General features: G+C 35.0%; 1 protein-coding gene across 20 annotated transcripts in view; it reads left to right on the top strand.

Moving 5' to 3' along the window:
* ralgapa2 (Ral GTPase activating protein catalytic subunit alpha 2) overlaps nucleotides 1-12,047 on the top strand; it is a 324,474-nt gene that overhangs the window by 102,032 nt on the left and 210,395 nt on the right. For all 20 annotated transcript variants that reach the window (XR_012393091.1, XR_012393092.1, XM_073927824.1 and 17 more), the window contains exons 4-6: nucleotides 9,201-9,258; nucleotides 11,373-11,416; nucleotides 11,497-11,677. Coding sequence is in view for 18 of the 20 variants with exons in the window: in XM_073927824.1 (XP_073783925.1) it covers nucleotides 9,201-9,258; nucleotides 11,373-11,416; nucleotides 11,497-11,677 (283 nt within the window). In the remaining 2 variants the exon portion in view is untranslated. The remainder of the gene's footprint in view (nucleotides 1-9,200; nucleotides 9,259-11,372; nucleotides 11,417-11,496; nucleotides 11,678-12,047) is intronic.

Below are 12,047 nucleotides of genomic sequence, written 5' to 3'. Positions count from 1 at the left end.
GCAACAACAAATCAATTAAATCGACAAAAATTTATGACTAAAAGCGTTGTCAATGAATTTCATAATCGATTTGTTGTGTCGTGCGACAAGGTCGTTTGATTATTAAAAAACTCTTTAGTTCAGCGCGGAGCAGAGTGAGCACAGGCTCTCTCAACCACTGATACAGAGTTTGGTGCCTTAAAGTCAGGGAAGAGCAGGAAGGGAGTTCAACAGCTTGGTAAAACACTACAGATCCTAATTTTGTTCCGTTTCGAAGTGACAACCGTAAAGTGCCTGGTGCTGATGTTTTACTTGTTATACAGCTTGACAAGCATGACAAGTTAGCGTTAGCAGAGCTCTCAGTAAGAGACTGTTTTTTTTTTTTTTTAAACAAAACCAACTTAACCCCGCTGAGAAAGACGTGTCATTTTATCACAAATATGCAGCATTTTAACCGCCTAATGCTTAATTTATGATTTAGACATGTAAATACACACAAGTACTAGTATAACAAAACATTTCTAAGAGTTTGTAAAACACAAGGAAGGAATCCATTCAAATATAATTTGCTGATGTGTTTTATTCATGTCAGACACACATTACACAGTGAAAGCAACTATAAAGTTGAATCTACTCTTCTCTAAGTTTACAAGCCACTTGCTTGCATGTATTTTGGGAGTAACTGATGAATTTACGTGCTGAATCCTGCGTGTTCTGCTTTTATTGAGGCAAACATGTGGCCGCAAGTAAACATGGCGACGACCATCTCACGTTATAGATCAGGATCACTTACATGCTCATGAGAACTAGTAAAACTTTCTGTTTTAGATTATATCTCATTAGGATTATTTTTCTTACCCAATTCACAAATAATTGAACTTGTTTAAGCAAACAATCACTTAGTTTTTAGTTTTTTTTTTTTTTAGAAAACAAGACATAATTTTTGATGCTATTTCATTTGTCTAGTTTGTATCTTGATTTTAAAGTATTTAGATATTTGAACTGAAAACAGGACAAAACTTAGTTTTTTAATTTTATTATTATTATTATTATTATTATTATTATTATTATTATTATTTTATTAACAGCTCAGGGATGATTTCTTTGTAATAAACGGTTGGAAATTAATGCTTTTTTAAAAATATGATTCATCGATTTATCGATAAAATAATCGACAGATTAATCGATTATTAAGATAATCGTTAGTTGCAGACCTAATGCGTACCACACAAACTGATAAACAAAGTTAATGTTTTTTTTTAATGTTTGATTTTTTTTTTTTGTTACAATACTTTAAAAAAAAAATCCATTTATTTAACAAAATTCTGCACAGAAATAGCAAAACATGCCTGTAGATCTAATCGTTCACCTGTAGTGCAGGTCCATCTCTCCACACAGGTGTATTGTCAGCCGTTGCTCACCGTTTGGTCAGCACATGAGTGCGGATAACGCCGTTGCAGGAAAGCCTGCGGTAATGCTTCATCCTTATGCTTGGAGAGCTGCTGCAGATTAGCACAGACTCTGGCAAATGGCTGCAACTCGCCAGCTTCACGCCACCATCTCAAATCCGCCATTCCAGACGCTGGGCCGGCACGGCAGGGGAGCGCTTTCCGTCAGCGCTGCAGGAAGCATTACTGAAACATCAGCCTTCTTCTGCGGACCCCGAGTGTGCCGGATTAAACAGATCCTGCCACTGGATATCAGCTCCGGTTACTTGTCAGTTTCCTCACGATAGTGACGGGCTGTAATCCACTGCTGTCCTTCCGCAAACGGATAGACGCTAAAGATCAATACAAAGGTGCTTGAATGCTCTCATACTCATGTGTCGTCACGTTCCACATCAACACAGGACATAAACCAAAATGACATGTTGAGACGCTCTGTTGGCAGCTTGACTGACAGCTGTCTTGTAACACCTGAGATTATGGTGATGCTCTAGGGTAGAATGTCATGTCTGCCACTCTTTGAGTGGGTTTAATCATCAGTTGTGGACGTGTGTTTGTGGCGACAGACTTGATCCCAGATCGCCATTGTTTGGTGTCTTATAATAGCATTAAACGTAATGCACTTTCACTGATGACATTACTGTTGCATTAGTGTCAATCCTAATCTATTTGTGTGTACCCAACAGGGACACGTGTAACTGTCTGTTGATAGACACTGATTGTAGGGTGTCAGAAGGGTTGTGCAGTACTAAGGTAATCAATGACACAACATATTGTAATTGTTGTTATTGTCATAAGTTATTATTGTAAAGCCTTATATCCCTAGAAAAGGGATTCATTCATTAAACTGAAGTCTAAATGTTATTAGAAGGTTAGTTCTTACTGTTGGGTCAATCGGCCTATTAGTTAATGTGACTGCTGACATTTCCCAATCCCATCCCCCCTCTCACTCCAACTTAATTTCCAGTGTTTTCCATAGGTATCCAATATACTTGCGGTGGTAGCCAGATTGAAACACACCATTTACTCACGTAAATAATAAATATATGCAGCAAACAAAACATTTAATTTTTAACAATAATTTTATTCATTATTAAGTTTATTATTAAATTTATATATTATTAAGTTATTTAATAAATACTGCACTGTGCCATTCATAGCGAGGTATTACCGTACCGTGAAATTCTGATACCGTTACATCCCTAATCATTTATATTATTAATTATTTTTTAATTAATTATTTTTATTGTTTTTACTAAATATTTTAATGATTATAAAGATTTTTATAACCATTCAAAAAAAAATCAAACTTTGATGCATCACTTGCTTTTGTTCATATCTCGGACAGTTTTACCTATTAAAGTTTATTAAATTATTAATGACAACAGAACATGAGTGGCTCTGCAAATATATTTTTTGTTTTGGCAAGAATAAAAGGAACCAAAAAAAAAAAAAGCACACTGATGTCTGAATGTTTTATTGGATTTAGCCCGCTCCACAATTCACACATTACTGTCTGGCTAGTTACTGTCATATACTAACGCTAAAAAGGCAATAATGGTCCAACATTCCTGACCATTTTCACCAATACAGCCTAGACAACTAGGCCATCAGTATATTGTAAACCGATCAAATATTATTTTGTGCCGTTCAAATATTCTTTTCCTGTCATCAAATACTTTATTTGTTACTTAATTTTAGTTTGTAACTATTCGTTTGCTTTAAATTCAAAATTGTAACATATACACCAGTGTATAACCTATGACTGGTGGAAAAACATATTTCTGTAATTGTGTATCTGGGTCTCCACTTTTGCCATGGTCTCTTTTGGCTTTACCAAACTTATCCCTCAGGTTTTTCCAAACCTTTTAACAAAAACTTAGCTCCTTTCTCACGGCTATTCCATTTTCTAGCCAAGAATTATTGATCATCAGGTTGTACTGTTTCAGGCAAAATCCCTTCAAAGTAATTCATATTCAACTCAAATCAAACGCGGCGCAGCGCACACTGTTCACTCGAGTCTCAAAAAAATCATGCGATACACCGGCCAAAATCATGTCACGTGCACCCAAAGCAAACCTCTGCAAACTCTGCAATGACATCACATTCGCTGTGCGCACTCAATCGAACTAGTGGACGCTTCGAGAATAAACCAGGCTTTACAGGTTCAAAGTAAACTTGAATGCCAAAACATTTTAGAAATGAATAATAAAAAATACAGCAAAGGAATGGAAATAAATGACAAAATAAAACAATAAATATAAATAAAACAGACAAAAAATTATAATGATTACAAAATTGAAACGTGTAGACTATTTAAAAAAATGATTATTAAGTCAAATTCGTTGATTAACCATTTCTAATGGTGTATATATATTTTGCAGCCATAGGCAGTTATTTCATCCTCTCTGAATATGTTGTAATGTTTTTCGAAGTCGTTACATTAAAGAATTAATTAATATTTTATGTTTCTGTCTGGCGTCACCGTAGTGCAGTGGGAAGCACTGGGAGATCACTGGTTTGAGCCTCATGTGGGTCTGTTGGCATTTTTGTGTGGAGTTTGCATGTTCTCCCTCTGTTGGTGTGGGCTTCCCCCGGGTACTGTGGTTTCCCCCACAGTCCAATAACATGCTGTATAGGTGAATTGGGTAAGCTAAATTTTCCATAGTGTGTGTGTGTGTGAATGGGAGTGTATGGGTGTTTCCCAGTGGTGAGTTGCAGCTGGAAGGGCATCCACTGTGTAAAACATGCTGGATAAGTTGGCTGTTCATTCCAGTGGTGACCCCGGATATATAAAGGGATTAGGGTAAAAAGAAAATAAATGAATGAATGAATGTTTGAGTGAGAGGCTCTTGTGCACTTTAAGCTGTGAAGCCAAACAAAAGTATTTAAGGCTAAAGTAAAAAGTTAGCAACACCAAAAGCCGAATCCTGGGCATTTTAGGAGATTTGAAAACCCCGGCTGGACAAATTTTTAAATTCCAAAAAGTTGCATCTCTGTGGCTCTGCTGAGCACATGAGACTGTCGGTGTGAGTATTAACAGGTCTTGCGCATACAGAACGAAACGGGTAAAGAGAGAAGATTTTCGCCTAGTTAATCGATCACAGGTGTTTAGGTTACAGATGTGCCTTTAGAAATGCGCATCTCATGGAGCAGAATGCCTTGACCAGGTGCGGTTAGCCGTAGCACTCAGGGAAACTCTCTTGACTCAGGAAATACATTACCAGTAGGGGGCAGCCGAGCTTTATTCAATAGTAAAGGCGGAGAATTCGACTCCCACGGGTGGCTGTTTCCCTGTAAAGGGTTGAGGTGTTTTCTCTATGTTTTGTTCATATTTGATCATATCTAATACAATGCTGCACCTGGGATAATTGTGTTTATTGTTTTCTGATAAGAGAAATAGTTTCATTTTAGTCACCGACACAGCCATGGCTCTAATATTACATTTTTTACCAAAGGCCTACATACAAAACTTTTCAGAGCTCAGGTAAATGTTCTTTGGTTAGTTATCAATAAACTGTTCAAGCCAAAATAAATGTTAAAATACAAGTTGTAATTTAATTTAATAATTTAAAATAAATAAATAAATTCTTATATTAATGTTCTAATAAATTCTAATTTAATAGCCTGAAAAATGAATGGCCATGTTATTCCATCAAATTAAACACAACTAAGACAACTGCTTATATTTTGTGCATTTGAGGAAGCAGTCAGTCATTCACTGAAAAAATAAGCTATATAATAATGGATATAAATGAAAGATGAATAACTTTTCTTTTTTTTTTTTTGGTCAAAGCAAGATAGAATATTGTGAGATTCCTGTTATAAAGTGTGCTGTCTCAAATGACTAAAGATTGTGCATAACCACCAGTATATTGGGCGGTTAAAAAAAAAAAAAAAAGTCACTAAATATAATTAAGCTGTAAATTTACCTGGGCGGCCCACCCAAGTAACATCTGTGTGGGTAGCAATGATTTCCTGTCACTTCTTTTCCTGTCCTATCATACTAAAGGCAGAAATGATTCTGTTCACCCAAAACTTCTGTTACTCATCCTGATATTGTTCCATGCTGTACACCTGGCTTTCATTGATCCTTGATAGAGTTTGTCTGATATTGGATTTTGCCAATATCAATATCTAGGTTGGAATGTACAGAGGCTGTGAATGGAGGGGTGTTAACCTCTCAGAACTGAATAAAAATATCTTCAATTATGGATGACCAGAAGCTTTAGGTGTATAAAACAACACCAGTGAAACAATTTATGACAGAATTTTCAGTGTGGGTATTCTAAATGTCATTGTTTACAATCTAATGCGTGTTTTTAAATTTTTAAATTTAAAATTTCTGCCCGACAAAGTTTAAAATTTTACCATATTTCCTGAATTTTACACTCTAATGTATGTGCGTTGATTACTGTTGTAAATATATATCTTACTAAAATCGGCTGAGTAATATACTTTCCTGTCAGCAACCTTTTTATAAACAAGAAAAAAAAAAAAGAAGTAAAAAAAAAAGACTGGTGAGATTGAATGTGTGTGTTTTGGCAATTATGGCAGTGTTTACAGACTGGTGGAGTAAGGGCACCTATGATGAATTCACTTTTGTAAGCTGTTTGGATAAAACTGTGTGCAGGTCTAGTGTGTTCACAGTCATATTGGAGTGATGGAAACCATAAGTCTCTTTTTTATAATTTCCTGACATTAAAATCGGATCCAAATCCCTGCAATTTTGAGTTCCACTGCAACGTGGCGTAAGAGTGTGGTTTCCCCACCCACCAAATTGATTGACAGGCGCATATTATTATGTGTCCATAGTAATACGTATTATCATATCAACAATTAAAGGCACAGGCAACACAAACGGCACTCACAATTTATTATAATGGTCCATTTGTTGAATTTAAGTTACATTGCATCTACATGCTAACTAATTCTCATTAGATTAAGTAGACTGTTAGGTTGGGGTTGAGGTTAGGGTTAGTGTAAGTTGACATGTACTTGAATAGTTTCTTATAGTCAGTTAAATATCTGTTGAAGGAGCTGTATGAACAGATATTAAGCTGACAGTCTACTAATACACAAATGGACCATCAAAAAAGCTTTACCAAAACAGCTAAAATGTCCTAACAGCTTAAATTTCCAACATTTATAAAGATATAATAAATAATCTGATGGGTGTTTTGAGCTGAAACTTTACAGACATTCTGGAGAAACGAGACTTATCTTAAATCATCAAAAAGGGGTAAAATAGGTGCCCTTTAAGTGTGTTTGTTTCTGGCAATTTTTTTCTTTGATGAAAAATTAATCAACTAAATTAACCCTGACTGCGTTTTTTTTTTTAATTAATTAGGTGTGTTGAGGGAGTTGAATCAGTTAGACCCATCATGTTTCTTTTATTGTCTCCTTATTCAGTTTATTGCAGCTTATTAACAGCAGCGTGTCAAAAATGAATCACAAAATATTTTTTTTTTCTTTTGTTGATTTATATTATTGAATTACTATCATTGTTGTATAGTATACAGTCAGTCATAATGTCATCTAATACAGCAAAAACTAATTCAGTTGATCCACGACATTTTAAAAATGTATTTTTCAGTGAACAAACCATCATAAAAATAAAACTTGATACGATTAATGAGACAATCATGATTAGCCTATTTAATTTTCTTTGCTCTATAAACTTGAGTAAATCTCTCCGTGTGCCCTGGTCTCAGGTCAGTATGTACATTAGGTTACATAACTGCCTCCTGCTGGTCATATTTTTATTGTGTTAGATTATTATGTGTGGTACCGTGGAACACTCTGGTGTGACGCGTGGTGACGTTTGTCCACTCACACATTCTTTGTAGCCACATAAGTATGTAAATATATGGCAAATATAGACAATTGCAATGTGGTTATTAGCCCATGAACATTTCCTGCTTGTTATCAAACTGTTTCATAACTGTAACAAGTGGCAATTTAAACATAACTTAATGTTAAAACAGCTATCATAACATTATGTATCAATATGTTACTCTTTTAGGATTCTCAGAAGCTATCCGATTGTTAAGTTTGACGTCACGCGAAGCGGCTTCCGGGTCCAAGGGCTATATTCAAATGTATGGGGAGACCCCTAAGTAAATTAATTATAAACGTTTACAAATCGATTTAAAGCTTTTTAAAATCACGATCGCAATCCATGCTTAATAACCGATGGCCAGAAAGTCATTCATTTTTTTATAAATTGTTAAAATTTTGGTATTTGTGATGCAGCAAGCCCAGAGATTGTTGTGTACACTATGACTTTATATAAAATTAACTTTAATGTGTGATATGAATTAAAAGTGATCATAAACAAATAATTTCTCAACTCAAATAAGTGGCGGCTTGGACCCGGAAACAGCATTACATATGTCACCAACACGTCACCACTTAACAAGTGGATAGAAATTAAACATGTGAAACAGGAAATACGTTGGGAACATTGTTTTTGTTTACACCCCTAAAAATGGTCTATATAAGCTATTATGTAGGGATGCTTCGATCGATCGGCCGATAATTACATTTCATGACTCTATTGGTACTCCATGATCAGGCCGATCTCATGAACCGATCGCAAGTGTTAGTTTACCAATTTACTACCCAAATTATACGACCACAGTGCTACAACATGTGAGCAATGTTTCCAAGTTTTATTTTTATTTATTTTATTATTTATTTTATTTTTCTTTTAAAAAAATTCTATGCGTTTTATCCATTATTTGTTTGTGCTGCTTTTGACCATTTCATGTATGCAACATCCTTAATTTATTTCTTAGGACTGTTGCCAACTATTTTCAATGAAAAGGCACTAAGGTCTGCTCAAAGTCGATAAAAGTCGCTAGATTATGTCTTAAGTCAATTTGCATATCACTGACGTCATCAGGTTCTAGCTTTTCTGTTAATTTAACAGCATATGGTTATAATAAAGGGGTATTTATATTTGCACTACGCTTTGTATATGCTTGCCAATTTAACTAAGTTTATTGCTGTTTGAATACAGTATATCATTATAGATGTGTGGTGAATTTGCAATAATCTCTCTGACGTAATAAACTCAGACAAGTCCCGAAACTGTCACAAAACATCTGTGATTGTGAACAAAAATAATAAACGGTCTAATTAAATGGTTAAAATAAAGGAGAAGCAGATCGGTTTGCCTGTACAATAAAAAAAATACTTCTCACTCCTAAATCGTTTGTCGTTGGTATGCAAAGAGGTGATCTGCTCTCAGGCTGCAGGTGGGAGAGACTGCTGTACGAGGACAGGGCCGCCTGTCAGTGCTCTAAGGCAGGGGAGGGGTCGACGGTAGCTTGTTGAGAAGAGTAGGGACGATACAGTATGGACAAATGACAGTCTGTGAAAATCTCCAGTAACACACAAAAGAAGTCGCTAGATTTGTCGTTAGTCTTTTTTTTTTTTTTTTGTCGCTTAACGGGTTTGAAAAGTTGATAAATATAGCGACAAAGTTGCTAGGTTGGCAACGCTGTCTCTTAGGTAAGGCGAGATCTCATACACAAAAGGAAAATGTGCTTATGTAATGGCAAAGTTATATAAAAGCATCAGAATCGATACTTGGTATTGGCTGATAACAATGACAAGGAATCAGTACGGGTGCAAAAATCCTGATCGGAGCATCCCTAATATTTTGGTCTTTATATTGAAAATACAAAGTAAAATGACCACCTTTATCCAAGCTTTTAATGTTTATGCTGTTTTATTTGTGCTCACTGTGTGTCTTTTCTTTCCCATCAGAAAATCCTGCAACTTCTACCTGAGAAAATCAACAGTCGATGGCAGTATCACAGTATAGGTAAGAGTTGTTCAAATCACACGTTACACTGACGTGGTTCGTTGCCATTGAAATATTGCTTACAGTATCACCATTGCTTTGTGCATTATTTCTAATAATTCAGTCTGTGAGGGTTCTGCCTGTTAAAGTGGGTTCAGGAGAGTCACCGTAACCTGGTTTAATACTTTTTCTGAGAAAATAATTAGCTACGGAGAGAGTGAGAGCAGGAGGTTAATAAATGAGAAATGCAAATGAGAGGCTTCGTTTGAAATGCAAATTACTAAATGAAATTATGCGTTTCGTTCCTGGTTTCAGTCTTGCATACAGGAAGACCCTCAAAGGAGGCGATAACCTCAATTAAAGCCGTGCACATTGAGACAGACTTACAGACGAGGCAAAGACAGGCAGAGAGAAGGAGACAGGCAGACATACTTAAATTACAGACAAGACAGACTTAAGGCAAACAGAAAGACAGACAAGACAGATTTAAATTACAGACAAGACAGAGCTAAACTGAACTTCAACTCTGAAAACCTGACAGACATGGTTTCAATTTGCTGGAACTTCTATGTTAAGTTGCTTGTTAAGTTGTACATGTGATATAGGTGAAAATAATAGCCATTAGTGTATGTGTGTGAAGAGTGTGCATGGGTGTTTCCCAGTGTTGGGTTGTGGCTGGAAGGGCATCCAATGCGTAAAAAATATGCTGGACATGTTGGCGGTTCATTCCGCTGTGGCGACACTTAATTAATAAAGGGACTAAGCTGAAGAGAAAATGGATAAATGAATAAAAGATTGATAAAGGATTTTAAACGTGGTGTGGCTCTGCTTCGTGTTTAATGTGTGACCAGCTTGAGGATGCCGCACCACAAAGCAAAACGTTTGTAAATTAAAGTGAAACTACATACTGCACACCATTGCAAATGAATGAAGCTAATTATGGACTACTGTTTTAAAGCTTGTTCTCTATGGCTGTGGAATAAAAGTAATCATGATATAATTTCCAAGTGTCATTTTTATAAAAACATTTATTTTTGCTTTAAAGGCATTTCTAAAGGTTTATAAACAAACAAATTATCTTCTCTTTTTTGGAATAAGAAATGTTCTTTATAATTCTTTCTTGATAAATTCTAGAAGTTCTTTCTTTATAATTGTTTATTGTAATTTGGCATTTCAATATTACAGCCAGAGCTTGTCCATCCTGAATATAACTTTTTTTTTTTTTTTTTTTTAATAAAACAGATTTAAGATGGCAGTTAGTAATATACAAAAGCATAAAAATAAGCAATGGGCAAAGATTAATCATGATTTTAAATGTGTGTGTACTGTGACTATTTTTGTGTAGATAAATACACACATGCATACATATATTTGAAAATATGTTTATTTATATTTAGATATAAAATGGATGTGTGTATGACACAAATTATATATAAGTTTAAATATGCAAAAATCATCTGTTTTTGTATAGTTTTTGTTTTTATTTATGTGTATGTATTACATTATCCTCACACACACACACACACACACACACACACACACAAAATATGTTTATTTTTTCCCCGATTTCTATTTAACAGAGAAGATTTTTTAGCACATTTCTAAACATAATAGTTTTAATAACTCATCTTTAATAACTGATTTATTTTATCTTTGCCATGATGACAGTACATAATATTTGACTAGATATTTTTCAAGACACTTCTATACATCTTAAAGTGACATGCAAAGGCTTAACTAGGTTAATTAGGTTACTAGGGTAGTTAGGCAAGTTATTGTATAACGATGGCTTGTTCTGTAGGCTATGGGAAAAAAATATAGCTTAAAGAGGGCTATTAATTTTGAACTTAAAATGTTTACAAAACAAATAAAAAAACAAATAAGACTTTCTCCAGAAGAAAAAAAATATTATCAGACATACTGTGAAAATTTCCTTGCTCTGTTAAACATAATTTTGGGGAAAAAAATAAAATAAAAAAAATGTAAAGGGGGTTTAATAATTCAGATTTCAACTGTATATATCATGGATTCTCACATTCTTACAAGTGTAAAGTGGTTAACTCTTGTTTATTGTCATTTCATAAAATCAAAACCCAACTTCTTCAATTTAATGAAGATTATCTTTTCTTCTACAGGTTCTATACTCAAAAAACTTTTGCACACTGGAAACTCTTTTAAGGTAAGAGAGTTAAAGAATCAAAAGGTGTTTGGTGAACTTTGTAGTGAACAGTGTGAATGCAGATGTGTTTGTGTGTGCAGATCCGCTGTGAGGGCATGCGTCTGTTCCTGCTCTGGCTGCAGGCTTTACAGAATCACTGTGCTGAAGAGCAGCTTCTCATCTTCGCCTGTCTGATCCCAGGATTCCCTGCTGTACCCTCATCTAGAGGACCCTGCACACTGGACACCATCATATACAACCCCTTCTCCAACCCACCCGATGGTAACAAACAATACTTTTACCCTTGTGTATTGTTCAAATTGACTACCTTTTTGTCATGTTCAGGCTGTTTTTACCTCATTGACTTCTATTATAGTCACATTTTTTGATTGCAAAGCCATGACACCAAATGCTCATTCGTTTTTGATTGGTGGTGGTTGTCCCTCTTCTTGTCATTTGTACTTTTGATCATCAGTTGACACCATTAACCCTTTAGAAAGGCTTTTGCAAAAAAGTTTTATGGCTTTTGATATGGAGTTCTGTGGAGTAAAACAGCAAATTATAGGATGTGTGGATGAATACTCTTACTATGTTTACTATGTTTTGAGAGCTGAGGTGCTTATTTTTTTTTTATTAACACAAACATTTTAAG

This window comes from Danio rerio, chromosome 17, assembly GCF_049306965.1.
Source record: "Danio rerio strain Tuebingen ecotype United States chromosome 17, GRCz12tu, whole genome shotgun sequence".
In the NCBI taxonomy this organism is placed as follows: domain Eukaryota; kingdom Metazoa; phylum Chordata; class Actinopteri; order Cypriniformes; family Danionidae; genus Danio; species Danio rerio.
This window is presented reverse-complemented; position numbering and strand designations above follow the sequence as displayed.